The sequence below is a fragment of the Cololabis saira genome, chromosome 16 (assembly GCF_033807715.1).
Source record: "Cololabis saira isolate AMF1-May2022 chromosome 16, fColSai1.1, whole genome shotgun sequence".
NCBI lineage: Eukaryota > Metazoa > Chordata > Actinopteri > Beloniformes > Belonidae > Cololabis > Cololabis saira.
Genome location: NC_084602.1, coordinates 28,697,007 through 28,712,704, shown reverse-complemented (window position 1 = coordinate 28,712,704; position 15,698 = coordinate 28,697,007). Strand labels below are relative to the sequence as shown.

Sequence of the window (15,698 nt, the reverse complement as noted above, 5' to 3'; positions counted from 1 at the left end):
CAGAAATAAAAGGAAAATAGGTTCTCTGGGGTTCACTGTCAAAAAGGACAATGACGGCAGACTTTCAGGCTCTAGATACATGTGAGTGCATTTCCTTCGGAAAAGGCTCTCCCAATGGTTTGTATAAAAAGTTAAAAACTACATTTTGACTAAAATATTCAAGCAGGATAGGCAGTTTTCAAAAAACTGCCACAGATGGAAATTCAATTGAAGTACCCCATGACAACGACTAACAGCCTGTACGCATAAACAGATAAATAAATATATATCATTACAGTTAATGCTGGTTGATTTCAGTTCCTCCCTTTTAGGTCACTGAATGCAGTGTTTCTCGTTCCACTCTGTCCTGTCACGCTGTCATTATCAAATTTATAACCGAATATATCTGGTCGGCAGTACTCGAGTTGTAAAAAAAAAATCAAGGGGGATGGTGGATTTTATCATATGGGGACAGATAATTTGTGCTGATCACAAATAATATAATATATTACAAATAATAGCACTGACCAAAACACCTGCAGAAATACTGCAGGAATGACATAGCAGCAGTTAAATGCAGCCTTCTGTAAGCTTTAAATATCCACTGGACTTACATCAAATACATTAAAACACAAAAATAAAAAACAGTTTTCTGAACTTATCAATATGCTTCTGTCCCTCACATGATAAGTGAAATGGATCACTGCAAAAACTCAAACTCTTAACAAGAGTATTTGTCTTATTTCTAGTTAAAATGTTTAATTTTAGTCATACAAATCTCATTACACTTAAAACAAGACTCATCACTGGAAAAAACAACAATTTTCACCTGTTTCAAGTAGATTTTCACTTGAAATATGTAGAAAAATCTGCCAGTGGAACAAGATTTTTTTGCTTGTAATGAGAAGATAAATCTTGTCCCACTTGCAGATTTTCCTACTTATTTCAAGTGAAAATTTACTTGAAACAGGTGAACATTGTCAAATAAGTTATTTTTCTGGTGTTATTTTTTTGGTGATGACTCTAAATGTTGAAATAGCAGTAAAACCACATTCATTGATGAAATGACATAAGGGATGGAAAGGGGGGATGGCAGTTTTACAGGGGGGATGATTTGGACCGTTTTTATTTCAGGGGGGGATGCCATCCCCCCTCATCCCCCCTCACTCCAGTACTGCTGGTCCGTCGTTTTAACACTGACTACATAGAAAGTGATCAAACTTGGGTGTAGTGACAGATGAAGTCAGAAGGGGGCGCTGTAGTTTAGGAACAGGGAGGCGGGGCTTATGTTCAATCCACCAATCAGCGCTCGAGGTTACAGTTGAAGGGTCAAACATGGCGGCCAGCAAGCGGGTGCTGTATGTGGGTGAGTTGTTTCAGTTTTTTCACAAAATATGTTAAAACTCTTTAATCTCAGCATCAAACACGTTATAAAGAAATAATAAAAAGGAATAAAACATTTGTAGACCTGTGAAAATAACAGCGACTTTTAAACTGAGCTTATTTTAAACCTCCAACATCTTAAATCGTCAAAACAACGTAAACCTGTACAGATTCTCCAACATCTTATGGCAAACATACTTTTAGCTTTATTATGGGGTTGTAGCAAACTTTGAGAAGTACTATTTTTCTAGAGGTTTGTGGTGTTTTGAACGTATAACTGTTAAAACTTTTCAAAACTGCATGTATGAATGTTCAGACAGCTTTTAAACGTTTACATTTGTTTCTATCATCTTCAGAGGTGTCAAAAGTATTCACATTCATTACTATATAAGTATAGATACTAGAGTTTAAAAATACTCCTGTAGAAATTGAAGTATCAACTCAAGTTTTTTAAAGTATAAAAGTACTGGATTCAAAACTACTTAAAGTATAAAAGTAAAAGTAATTTAAGGGGGAAAAAGCCATTAAGGACAAAAGCCATTGAAAATGAATGCATCTTAGTATAATGCAAATATATTAAAGAACAATATATGTGTACTATTGAGCATTAACATGTGTTTCAGAGGGCAGAAGATATGATGACTAGTTGCCTATAAGTATTGTAATGGTGCAAAAAGTCAAACTTCAGAGGCATGTTATCATTTATCCTAACCTTTATTGGAATGACATCCAAGTTTAGTTGCAGGAATCTGAGGGAACGGATGTAAGAACAAAACTGGACAAGAACATCTGAAACAACCACAACCAAATTCACTCTATCCGGATGGAGCAATTTAACTGGAAAGTTTTTTTTTAAGGCCGGAATGAAATAGAGTAACGAGGCTGTTTTTAAAATGTAAGGAGTAAAAAGTACAGATAATTGTGTGAAAATGTAAGGAGTAAAAGTAAAAAGTCGTCTGAAAAATAATTACTCCAGTGAAGTATAGATAACCAAAATTTCTACTTAAGTAAGGAAACGAAGTATTTGTACTTCGTTACTTGACACCTCTGATAATCTTATTAAATGTTGTTGCTCCTGGCAGGCGGCTTGGCAGAAGAGGTGGATGAGAAGGTGTTGCATGCAGCTTTTATCCCGTTTGGAGACATCACAGACATCCAGATCCCTCTGGACTATGAAACTGGTGAGACCAGGACTGTTGTTGCTTCCTGTAGTGAAGCTCCAGTTGTTGTGACTTGTGTGAAAGCCAAACATTAAACTCTGTGTTCTCTTTCAGAAAAGCACAGAGGATTCGCGTTCATTGAATTTGAGCTGGCAGAGGTATGTCCAGTTTTACAGATGCACTTTTATTTGCACGGCCTCTGATATCAGATATCAGTTCAGAAATAACCAGAGGTGGGTAGAGTTACTTTAGAATAATATGACTCAAGTAGAAGTAAAAAGTAGTCATCCAAATAATTACTTGAGTAAAAGTAAAAAAGTACTTGGTGAAAAAACTACTCAAGTACTGAGTAACTGTTGAGTAACGTCTGATTTATTTTTTTAACACAACCATTCAAACAGACAAAAGTACAAAATAATCATCTTCAGGCAAATTAAATAAATAAAATAATAAAATTAATTAAAATTAATAAAAAATAGCTTAAATTAAAATAATCTTAAAGTAAATTTGAGGACTTTGATAAATAATAATATAAATAAAATAACAGAATAAAAAAATAAATGAAGCACAAGTAGCAGACAATTTCAAGCCTTTGTACTTTTCTTTTTTAACCAGGCTCTGCAGGCAGAACTATAACAAGCCCATGAACTCATAGAAACTTTGTGTGTGTTTGAGTCTGTGTAAATATGAGAAAACATGCAAAAACAAACATTTTTCCCAAAGAATCACTCAGTGATGTCATGAGATTGACACGTACGTGGATAAAAGGGATAAAAGAAAAGTAACAAGCTCAACGTAGCCTAATGTAGCGGAGTAAGAGGAACAGTTTCTTCTTCACAAATCTACTCAAGTAAAAGTAAAAAGTATAGTGATTCAAAACTGCTCCTAAAAGTACAAAACTTCCAAAAACTTACTCAAGTAAATGTAACAGAGTAAATGTAACTCGTTACTACCCACCTCTGGAAATAACAATTATGAAACGTGAACATGGAACACCTGCAACATAGCAGTGTTTTGTGTGTGAATATTTCTCAATGCATCACTTATTTATATATTTTCTTCTTCTACAGGATGCTGCAGCAGCTATTGATAACATGGTATGCTAGAAAACTTGAACTCATTTGTCAAACGTTTAACACAATTGCCCTTGAATAAATCATAGTTTGTTTATTTTCGTTCTTTCTTTTTCAAATCCAGAATGAATCAGAACTTTTTGGGCGGACTGTCCGTGTCAACATTGCAAAGCCCATGAGAATTAAAGAGGGTTCTTCTCGACCAGGTGATCAATCGAAATGCGCGAGAGGCGGTTTTTAAAATGTTGCTTGGTTCTGACTCTTGTCGGCCTCTCCCACCAGTGTGGTCGGATGATGACTGGCTGAAGAAATTCTCAGGGAAGACGGTGGAGGAAGCCGAGGCAGAGACGGCAGCCGGAGAAACAAATGCCACATCAACAGAGGAGGTGAGATCGCTTGATTTCTAGTTTCTGCTGCTGAGCAGACCGTGAGCTGTCCACTGATCAAATCTCTTATGCACAGAATTATTTATAAACATGCTAAACCTCAAATTGTTCCCAATGACGGACAAATACTTTGTGTGCATGAAAGAGATGAGAAACCCTGCAGACTAGATCTGCAGTTTGTCAAGCCTGAGAAATGTTGTAATACTAACCAAAGTGTGATTTTGTTGTTGCAGTCTGAGCCACCGTCTAAAAAGAGCAGAGTAAATCCACAGGTCTACATGGACATCAAGATCGGCAACAAGCCGGCAGGCAGGCTGCGCTTCCTCCTCAGGGCTGATGTTGTTCCCATGACAGCAGGTCTGCACATATTCCCAATCTCACATGCAACCCACCCCGTGGTACAAGCTGTCACGAACAGCAGAGCAGTTGCTCTTTATTAATGATGTTAGGAACTTCGGGGTGTGCTGGATTCTCCAGTCTGAGCACACAGCCTCAGGTTTAATGATTATTATTAGGTCGGATTCATACCAATGTGTTAATTCTCAAAAGTAATATGTTGATATAAAGAGACATTGACAAACCGCCATGTTCTGGAAGTATCTAATTTAGATGATTAAGTGCAGTAACGGCTTTATTTGGTGTTTGATGGTAGGAAAAAGGGGGAAAAAAAACCTATAACTCACTTATATCTGAATTAACAAACACCTCGTCTGCCCTTATGCTTATTTTTTTTGTGTAAATTATTTGTAGATAGTTACATTTCACCTGTCTCCTCACAGTATATACAGCCATATATATAAAAAAAAGAAATAAAATGCTTTATTCTAATACTATCAGGATATAATTAAAGCAAAAGAACCCATATCTTTACCAGGTAAAAGAATTAAGTAAATATAACCTCATATGAATAATGCATCACTTATCATACTATTTATTAAATAGAAACTAACTCAAAACGTAGTAACACTAAGTGCAGCTTCCATATTAATAAAGAGGATAACCAGCAGCCATGTGCTGCTAATTAAATGGACTTAATGAATTAATACAAAGTGTCACCCCTGCAGGTTTACATAAAGGTCAGTCCGGGCAGTACTCAGGAAAAACAGCCACCAAAACTGTTTGTCAGATCTTGGTTAGCATATTAAATGTTGGAGTTCACGACGGTACAATTAGGAAAAAGACTAAACAAGCATGGCTTGATTGGAGGGGTTGTCTGGACAAATCCTCCTCTCTCTAAAGTGAACATAGCTTATGGTTACAAAGTTGCATCTCAACAAACCAAACATCTTCTGGATAAAAGTCCTTTGGACCGACGAGACTCAGGTTGCGATGTTTGGTCATAATGTGCAGCACTGTGTTTGGCAAAGTTGAAATGCAGCCTCTCAGCACGAACACCGCACACACTGATGTCAAGTGCAGTGATGCAGGGGGATCTTTTGTGGGGTTTTTTCAGCTAAGAGACCTGTGAACTGTTTCTTCATTGAGTCAACTATGAACTCTGTTTACGTCTTGTATAAAGCCATCTGTCGCACGGCTGAAATCCTTAACCTGACTAAAATGCTGTGCTGGGACTTAAAAACAGCAATGCATAAGCAAATGCATGCAGTCATAAATGCATTCAAGAACATTGGTAAGAATACTGGGCTGTTGTGAGAGTGATTATGACTTTGTGGCCGGGTGGAGGAGCTGCAGCCACTCAGGCTGATTAGGGCACAGGTGGGCCCAATCAGCCTCTCCACCCTGCCAGCCTTCATAAGGCAGAACTGGACAGCAGCAAAGGGGCCGATGGAGCTGCTGTGTGAAGGTGCTTCTGCACGTGTGGTGGTGTCGTGTGTGAATAAACAGGGTTCTGCACAAAACTCCGCGTCTCTCCATCCTTCGGGCGGGCCCCGTAGCATCCACCCTGCTACAGACTTCATCTGACTCATGCTAAAAGAAGTTCTCCAAGATATCAAATTAGTGAGGGTTAGTCGTTTCTCCACACATTGCTTCTGTATCGTTGCTCAGTTTTTGTTAATAAAAGAAGAAAAACACCAGTATCAACATGGTTAAATCTACATTTTAAATTTCCCATAGTTATTTCTTTCATAGTTGATAAACAAAATACTTAATTAAAAATATTACAATCATTTCCTGGCTGTTGAGATTTTTGCTGAACCACAAAATGTTATATAAACATATTTGTCTGGTCTTCTCTGTTAAAATGTTCCACTATTTTGTAATTGACCACTCTGTATTTGACCGAAATATTTTCACCACTAGTCATGGGGGAGTGAGAGAAAAAAAGGATTGGATTGGATGAAAAGATGTGCAGTTATAATTGTTGAGCTGTAGTTAAAGTTGGAGCATGCTTGTGCCGATGTGTTTTTAAATAGTGTGAAGAGTGATAAAGATAACGCCATAGCAATTTGTTTGGTTTCCATAAAGGTTTCCCAGCTTTATTGGTATCGAGATCACAACATGGTATCAGTCACCTTATAGTATTAGTGTTGGTTTTGATATGGGTTTTAACACCAATACTCACATCTTACTTCTGGTAAAAATCCTAATTGGACGACGTTAAGTGTTCGCCTGCAGTCTCTGATTCTGAAGATTGACGTTCAGTCCTTCCAGGACTGAAACACTTGTGGGAACCTCATATTCAAAGAAAGTGAAGTAGGGATCCAAACAGTGAATTATTGGTTCTTACACAGCAACAGCTCTTGATCAGAGAACCAAACTGGCATCTCACGAGGAAGCAGTTTCTCAGAGTGATGTGCAGTTTGTCCGGCGGTCTCAGGGTGAACAGTGTGTTTAATCTTCAGCATAATGTTGGAGTTGTCGGTGCCTCAAATACTAGCATGAATGTGTGAAAGAACACTCGGTCTCGCAGCACATTCATTCAAAAAAAATGAGGATTTCACTGAATGAGCCTGACTGTTGTAAAAAGATGCCTCAAGTGACTAATTTAACACCAGCCAGTCCAATAAACAAATATCTTTCTTATATTTGTACAGAGAACTTCCGCTGTTTGTGCACACATGAAAAGGGCTTTGGCTACAAGGGCAGCAGCTTCCACCGTGTCATCCCTCAGTTTATGTGCCAAGGAGGCGACTTCACCAACCACAACGGTACCGGTGGCAAATCCATCTACGGCCGGAAGTTTGATGATGAGAACTTTGTCCTCAAACACACCGCTCCAGGTCAGGAATCTAAATGAAAGCCTTGGTTTGTGTTTGCCCCGCTCATCCCGTGAGTAACTTGGCTCAACCTTTTCCTTTCGTGTGCACAGGGCAGCTCTCCATGGCCAACTCTGGGCCCAACACCAACGGATCCCAGTTCTTCCTCACCACGGACAAAACGGACTGGCTGGATGGCAAGCATGTGGTTTTTGGAGAGCTGGTGGAAGGGATGGATGTTCTCCGAGCGATAGAGGTGAGGGATGAAACTGCAACTTGATTACCGTATTTTCGCGACCATATGGCGCACTGTGTGGAAAGGCGCACCCTCAGTTTTGTGTGTCATTTTTGGTTTTAAAACACACATATGGCGCACCGACCCAAAAGGCGCCGTCTACGGAGACGGAGCTGCACACACGCACGCTGCAGAACACACACGCGCTAAAAATACAGCGGAAGCAAAACTTAGTTTGATATTTTATTTCACTTTTCATATCAATCAAACCCTTCAAAGGTTCATATTCTGTTTCTGCATTAAAGAATTTAAAAAAACCACCGGGTTGCTGCACAAACCTGTCTCAGCCACTGATCATCTCCTCATCCATCCAGCCCTTTTCATTTCACTCTGGCTGGAAAAGTCTCTTTAGGGAACGCTTTTCTTTTAAAAATCCCGACCGCGGCGGTCCCGGGTCCCGCTCCCCGTCTGCTCCCTCGCGCTGGACCCGGTCCCGGTCCGCCCCCCCCCCCCCCCCGCGCTGGTCCCGCGGCGGTCCCGGGACCCGGGACCGCCGCGCTGGACCCGCTCACACACACGCGCTGTCGGGGAGCCGGTACCGGGTTGTATGCGACAGGAGCTCCGTTAATTCAGCTGCCAGTCCGAATTTCCAGACCTGTCTCAGCTTCTTGATCATCATCCTTTCATCCAGCCCCCTCTTTTCATTCACCCTTATAATGACTCCGGCTGGAAACGTCTTATGCAAAGTTTTTATTTTAAAAATCCCCATACAGTTTCTGTCCATCAGCTGCGCCAGGCAAGCGCCACATAAACCAGTAAGTGTGTGTCGCGCTGCGAAAAACACCCGCGCATGTCGGGATCCGGTACCGGGTTTATAACCGACAGATTTGGCTGCAAATTTCGGAGGGTGAAGCTGATCTGACCTGAGACAGACCCCAGAAATCTCTGCTCGTAAAACGGCCGGGAACCAGGTCATCGGACCCGCTTTGGGAACCAGGAAGTCGGCTGCAGCAGCGCGCATCACCGCGCTGCTCCAGCCGCGGCTTTAACCGGGGAAAGTGACCGCTTCCGACCGGCCGGGACCGGAGGAGCCCACATGGACTTGTAGTAGGGACTCCCGGGGTAAGAGCACCGGCACTTCAGCCGGATCTGCCCCGGGATGCGGCGATCGGACCCGCAAACCCACGGCAGGTGCATCCTCGGTTCTGACATGCAAAACACACGCGCTGCAGAACACGCACACACAAGTGTGCTTATTTAAATAGAGCGGAGCAAAACTTAGTTTGGTTGTATTTTACACATCAAGCAAATCCTTAAAAGTTTTCATCATCTGTTTCCGCATTAAACAGCTCAGTGGATGGTCTCATTCACGTCGCAACTCACGGGGGCTTCACCCGCCCCCTTCTCTTTTTACAGTTCTCATGGTGGCCGGCCTTACATTACCGTAATTCAGGTAATAGACACGGCGCACCGTTTCTTAAGGCGCCCGGCACATTTAAAAAAAAAAAAAAAAAAAAAAGTTGCGCCTTATGGTCGCGAAAATACGGTACGTTTCCAGACTGCAAAGAATAACGGATCGAGATTGTTCAGGCAAATGCCAAGGACGCATTCCAGCTACAGGGGGACCCAAAATTATGGCTTTTATTTTTCTGCATACACCATTTTAAAAAAAAAAAGCTCTTGAGTCAATATTACAATGTACAACTACTAAAATATCATGCCTTTCATACACAATGACTGTAAAAATTGCAAAATTCAAATCTAACTACAGTTGGGTTAAAAATACCAGGGCTGTCTGCTTCCCAGGAAAGAAACAGTCAAAGAGAATCAGAGAAAATCTAGTGTTGGTGATGTGATAAATGGATAGTTTGTCAATAAGAAACTACTAGTGACGGGAGCAGAGGAATACTTTGGAAAGCCCACCCAAAAGCCACAATACTTTTAACTGGTCAAACTTGGATTAAAGGGGACCTATTATGGCATTTAATGTATATTTTAAACAGGCCTTGAATGTCTTTAAAACAATCTAAAGCTTGTTTTTTCTACATAAAACAGAAATTCAGCCTGTGGGCCATGTCTCTAGTTTTACCACTTCTCACCTCATTTTCTGTGAGTGATTCTGAGGGGGCGGGGCTATGATAATGAGGCTCTGTGCTGATTGGCTGTCTGAATGACGTGTAGCAAGGGAGGAGACAAAGCCTCGCTCCGGGCTGAAGAGCCGGCTGCGTACACAAAGCGTGTCCCATGCGAGGGAGCTTCGGCGACAAAATAAATTCCATTGCTTTTATTTTTTTTGTATTGGACTGTCCTAACTGGCTGTGAGTTTAACGGTTTCAGTGTTGACAGAGAGCGTCCGATGTCATGCAGCTCGACGCGATAGTTGGACGTTCGCATGCAGTAATGACACTGTGTAAACGGATCTTAAGCCTGAATTACGGTTCTGCGTTAAATCGATGCGTACCCTACGCCGTAGGCTCTGCGTTGGTGTAACGCAGAACCATAAATCAGTCTTTAGTTACCTGAACAGGGAACGGTTCACCTCGTCTTCACACTAATTCACACAGGAAGATTTAATTGAATTCTAAACAGTTACACCAGTTATTTACTCCGATTCCTCATCATTTCCTTTCTTATGTTACAAGACAAATGAATCATGTTAACTGTAAAGAAATCACAACACAATGTTCACAAATGGCAACTTTATTGTTAAAAAAATAAAAGAACATAAGTTGTATATAAATAACATGTATGCACTATTGCTGGCTCAAGGAAGGACCATGTCTTCTGAAGGTGTCGTTGAACAGCTTCAGGTGCTTGGAGGTTCTGAAACCATAAACAGAAGAAAAATGTATTACGGTACTAATAGAGCTCCGGTGTGACCTAACACTCCGTTAGGTAACACCGGAGCTACTCGCCGGTCCAGTCCGGTGAGTAGCTCCGGTGTTACCTAACAAGCGAGTGGCTCCGTTAGGGAACACTGGAGCCACCGGAGCTCCTCACTGGTCCGGTCCGATGAGGAGCTTCGGTGCTCCGGAGCTAAGCTAAATACTTAGCCCATGCAAAGATCATACTTGTAAACAAATATAAATAACATAAAAAAATAACGTCACTTACCGCTGACTCGTGTGCAGTTGCCGGGTCCGTACTGTGGGCACTGATCCTTTTATGAGGGTAAATGTCGATGCAAAAACTGTCCCTCACTGTGGAAACAGTCACCGCTTCTAAACAATGGCGGACGCTCCAGCCGGCGGAGTTAGTTGTGGGCGTGGTTTCAGCAGCGGAGGCCGACCTATGGAAATCTGCGCCTATGATGACATCACCATAGCCGCAGATTCTGAACGGCTCGTAGAAGTCACATGACACTGGAAGATTCAGCCGGGCGGGGTGTACAGAAACTGCAGAATTTCGTGGCTTTCCATCTTTTCTGTGTTGGCAGGGTGAGGGGAGACCACTTTATACATGTTAAAACAAGAAAAAACTTGTTTTTCATAATAGGTCCCCTTTAAATGATCCTTTTGAAAATAAAGAATATAAACATAGCACAAAAACTAAGGTAAATTATTTCTTTGTTGTAATAATGCTTCTTGGCAATAAATCTTATACCGTTGGAAAGCCTGTTTATTTCCCCTTTCAAATGGTAACACATTTGTAAGGAACATGCATTTATTGGATGAGCATGTGGGTTGTGCCCTTAAAAGTGTTGCCAAATCTTCTCTGCCAGTGCCAAACAACTTGGTGGATTGGATGATTGAAGTTGGATGTCATGTGATCTAAGAATGCATAGACACAAAACAAATTTGACCAACAAGCATAAAATAAAACAACAACACTCTGATATACATTTATTTACTTTTTTTTTTTTTAAGTAGAAATTAAAATGCAGGTTTTTTGCAGAATTTTGTCACTATAATTTCCTGTTTTGTTGTATTTTTTCTGCAGGCTAAGGGAACAAAAGATGGGAAGCCGAAGGAGAAAGTGATCATCTCGGACTGTGGAGAATATGAGTGAATGGAAAAGAATAGTCTAAATGTGTTTGTGTGTACGAGAGCACACTGTTGAGGGCTCTTGTGCTTTGAATCTGAATCTTTTGCCATGTAAATATTTCAATAAACATTTTTTAATAAAGAAAGCAAACGTTGATGTCTATTCTTTTTGGAAAAAATGGATCTCTCCTTACTACTGATGCATAATAACCACTGTATAGTAATGTATTTGTAGAGTTTTGGTGGGTGGAGGTTTTTTTCTTCAAGTTTTGTAAATACTCAATAACTAAAATAATTGCGTTCCAAAATTATCTGAACATCCCCTGTATGAGCTAATAGACAAGTTAAAAACAAGGGGCGTGGTCACAACTATATATCAATATATTTTAAAAATGTCATATAAACCTTTAGCCCTAGATGCGATATGGAGAAGGGATATACCTGAATGGGACCCAAATTTCAACTGGAATGAAGTATGGACCAATATAATATCATCTTCCAGAAACCCAAATCATCAGCGTATTCATTTTCAATTTGTACATAGAACTTATTTAACACCTCGCAAGCTTTACCATATGAAGTTCCTGGCTAGCTCTTTATGTACACTATGCTTTCAGAATAAACCGGGAACCTTCATGCACATGGTCTGGGAATGCCAACCTGTTGCAAACTTCTGGCAACAGGTTGCAACTGCATTATCCTCGATAACAGCAATATTCCAATAAACCCTCAAACACTTATTTTAAATAATTTATCAACAATCAATACTTCACTATGTCAGAAACGAATTTTGCTTGCTGGCCTAACAGCAGCAAAAAAAATAATAGCAGTAAGATGGAAACCACCACACACAATTAACATCTCCCATTGGTATTTGACCTCCCTTGAAATTATCTACCTGGAAATATCTACAGCCCGAATCCATAATGCAAAACAACAAAATATTTTATTTTGGTTTAAGGCAGCAGATACAATTAAGTCCAAACTCGAAAGATGTATTTAAAATTGACATAGATTACCTTGTTGCAGCTATCCTTGTCCAGTTTTTGACATTATTATGCCTTTGTTTTATTTTGTCCTTTGTTCTATTATCTTTGTAGTATCTGTTTTTCTGCATTACCAATTTATTTAGTTATTTATTTTTTTTTTTTTTAGGTCCAAGGGGTGGGTTTGGAAGGGGCTGAGAATGTGTAAATGCTTGTTTAAAATCATTGTGGATGCCACCTTTGATAAGAAAATCATGAAAGTAAATAAAAACATTTGATCACAAAAAGAATAATTGCGTTCCTAAGTGTCAAAGTGTCAATTAGTGTCAAAGTGTCTCATGAACTTTTTCTCCCCCAACCCGTCAGTCTAATACATAATGTTTTTAATATTCACCCAGTGCGAGCAGTTTGTTTTGGTCGTGTTTTACATACTTTCCGGATGTAAACGTGGACAATGAAGTGTTTCAACATCATTTCCAGTCGGTTGAGCGGGTTCCAGGCGGAGCAGCTACCTGGGCAGGTTGAGATGAAGAGACATGAAGAGTCTCCAGCTCCGCCTCCTCCACTCCCGTCTCCCGGACAGAATCTGCTGAGATTTCCATCCAAACACGGATCCCACGCTCCGGCTCCGAGAGGCAACCGCGGCGATTAAACTGTGAGTTTTCACACCGATCCTTAGTACACACTCACGTCTCAGAGCAGTGTGAAATAATTGTATTAACTTTTAGACGCTCGGACTGTGAAAACGCGTAATTACGCACGGAATGTGGAAACGCGAAAATCCGCATCGCGATCTCAAGAAAGCGATTAACTGGTTTTAAGTGAGTGTTTCTATCTTGTTTGTCCAAACGGCGACGAAGTATTAGGTTTTTACTTGTATATCTGAGAATTCACGGGTTTATTCAAAGTTTTTTTGTTTTTTTTTTAGTGCTGATTTTACATGTAGTTTTAAAGTTTTGCCATGAAACTGTATAAAAGCATAACTTTATAGTGTAAACTCCCACTTCCTCCACTCTTCCTTTGTTCCCTCGATCTCCTAATGTGCTTGTGATTTAAGTATGTTTTATTAATCTTAATAATTTTTTTATTATTAATTAGTTTTATTATCAAATCAAATATTACATTCAAAATAACAATTAAAACCTGTATGTTAAGGAAATATAACGAAAAATGTTGAGTTTGATTGACATACCCGTAGGCGGTGGTAATTTTATTTAATGTTATTTTAATTTTATTTTAGTTGTTTTTATTCACTTAGTTTTTGTTTTTGTTAATTATTATTAATTTATGTTATTTGTGAAAGGGGCAGATCAGATAAGATTCTTCTTCTTTCTGCTCCCTTTTCATTCATAAGTTAGGAACATTTGTATTTGTGTTTGTATTAAATTGTTTTGTTTTTTGAATGAAATAAAGAATAAAATGAAATGAAATGAATAATGCTTCATGCTGGTTGACTTTTGAAACTTGTCTCTGCCGTTCCAGAGAGGAAAGCCTCCTCTCTTCTTTCAGCAGGAAGGGAAGGCTGACTGGACCAAACTCGTCATGAACTGGACATTCCTCCAGGGCCTCCTCATGGGAGTGAACAAGTACTCCACGGCGTTCGGCAGAGTGTGGCTCTCCATTGTTTTCCTCTTCAGGGTCATGGTGTTCGTGGTGGCGGCGGAGAAGGTGTGGGGAGACGAGCAGAAAGACTTCAAATGCAACACGGCTCAGCCCGGCTGCCACAACGTCTGCTACGACCACTTCTTCCCCGTGTCCCACGTGCGGCTCTGGGCCCTGCAGCTCATCTTCGTCACCTGCCCCTCGCTCCTGGTGGTGATGCACGTCGCCTACAGGGAGGACCGGGAACGTAAACACAAGCTCAAGTACGGCGAGAACTGCCGTAGTCTCTACCTGAACACGGGCAAGAAGCGCGGAGGCCTGTGGTGGACGTACGTCCTCACGCTGGTCTTTAAAGTCGGCGTGGACGCCACCTTCGTCTACCTAGTGTACCACATCTACGAGGGCTACGACTTCCCCTCGCTCATTAAGTGCGAACAGAAGCCGTGTCCCAACACGGTGGACTGTTACATCGCTCGGCCCACCGAGAAGAGGATCTTCACCATCTTCATGGTGGTCACCAGCTTGGCCTGCATCCTCCTCTCGCTTATTGAAATCACCTACCTGATTGGCAAACGTTGCCGGGAGTGTCTGTTAGGGATTCACCACGCCTCCAGGAACACGACCATCATGACCAACACCATGTCAAGTGGAAGCACCCTGATGGAGACGAACGCTTTAAAGTTACCCGGCAAACACACCCCCGAGACGCCCGCACCCTCATACTACGTCGCCGTGTCCTGAGATACAGGAAAGCCGCGTTCCCTCGTTGTACAAAACGACATCCTTTAAGACTTGTTAACATGAATTTGTTTCCTCAGGGACTGAACTCCAGAGATGCTGTATCATGAGTTGCATGTACCATAGATGTGTAAATTATAAATTGCTGTGTGGAGCTTCTTTTCTTGGAAGTTTTACAGTCAAGAACAAATTTGCGTGTGTGTGATCCAGCCTCGGCTGCAATGATATGAGTCTCCCGTTGGTTTGGCGACATCTACAAACCCTTGTGGTTTTCAGTGTAAGTTTTTCCCCTGTGCTCACTGCCAACCTCAAAATGGTTAGTCAGGGCTGTGGAGTCTCCTCCCTGTGTGCAGATGTTCATTCCAGACCCTGTAAATGCTGTTGTTTACCAGAAAGGCTTCAAACGGCTGTGCATAATGTTTGTGCCATGTTTGTGTTACTTTACTGTTACTGTAGCAGCAGAAAGTAGAGGGGAGGAAATGCAAGTTTTGTAATGTCTCTGGGTGTGCATATTTTTGCAGTGTTGAACTTTGCCCTAAATGATGTTAATAGTTTTTAATAAATGCTATTTTTATGTTTGAAAATGAGTTTGTTTTCCATAAGAACAAGGAAGATGCAGTCATTTACAGGGGTTCAAACACAGGAGTGTGTATATGTCAGTGTGAAACACTGTTGTACATCTGCAGTCTGCTAAACCACAAGTGGAAAAGAGAAATGCACACCAGCCAGCGTGTCCACGGACACAGAGACACGCTGGCTCCAAACAAGCACAAGGATCTCGGCTTTTCCTCCGTCTTCCACTTCTTCCACATGTTTTTTAATTTACCATACCCCATTGCTCCACTTTCCCCACACAGGCTGTTGTGTTGTCATGCGCTTTCATTGTTTTGGCTGATTGCTACTTTGAAAAGTTTGGGGGAGGAGCCTCCCACTCCTCTATTTGCTTCATCTTTGGTGACGTGGGGCTCCACCCAGGGCAGGAATTTGTTAGTCTATACAGCTTCACAAAGACTGG

At 41.1% G+C, this 15,698-nt stretch overlaps 2 protein-coding genes across 2 annotated transcripts; both read left to right on the top strand.

Annotated features, from left to right (window-relative positions):
- Nucleotides 1-1,307: 1,307 nt before the first annotated feature.
- Nucleotides 1,308-11,512, top strand: ppie (peptidylprolyl isomerase E (cyclophilin E)). Its single transcript, XM_061743389.1, has 10 exons — nucleotides 1,308-1,345; nucleotides 2,445-2,543; nucleotides 2,637-2,680; nucleotides 3,593-3,619; nucleotides 3,720-3,801; nucleotides 3,878-3,981; nucleotides 4,215-4,338; nucleotides 6,978-7,163; nucleotides 7,253-7,395; nucleotides 11,314-11,512. The coding sequence occupies exons 1-10, from the start codon at nucleotides 1,315-1,317 to the stop codon at nucleotides 11,380-11,382; spliced, it is 909 nt and encodes a 302-aa protein (XP_061599373.1). The 5' UTR covers nucleotides 1,308-1,314; the 3' UTR covers nucleotides 11,383-11,512.
- A 1,332-nt stretch (nucleotides 11,513-12,844) lies between these two features.
- gjb10 (gap junction protein beta 10) lies at nucleotides 12,845-15,267 on the top strand. Its single transcript, XM_061743851.1, has 2 exons — nucleotides 12,845-12,998; nucleotides 13,826-15,267. The coding sequence occupies exon 2, from the start codon at nucleotides 13,886-13,888 to the stop codon at nucleotides 14,684-14,686; it is 801 nt and encodes a 266-aa protein (XP_061599835.1). The 5' UTR covers nucleotides 12,845-12,998; nucleotides 13,826-13,885; the 3' UTR covers nucleotides 14,687-15,267.
- Nucleotides 15,268-15,698: the final 431 nt, after the last annotated feature.

Coding starts and splice junctions, on each gene's coding strand:
- ppie (XM_061743389.1), top strand. CDS start 1,315: ATGGCGGCCAGCAAGCGGGTGCTGTATGTGG. Junction 3,802..3,877: donor AGAGGGTTCTTCTCGACCAG/GTGATCAATCGA, acceptor CTCTCCCACCAG/TGTGGTCGGATGATGACTGG. Junction 7,396..11,313: donor ATGTTCTCCGAGCGATAGAG/GTGAGGGATGAA, acceptor TTTTTTCTGCAG/GCTAAGGGAACAAAAGATGG.
- gjb10 (XM_061743851.1), top strand. CDS start 13,886: ATGAACTGGACATTCCTCCAGGGCCTCCTCATGGGAGTGAACAAGTAC.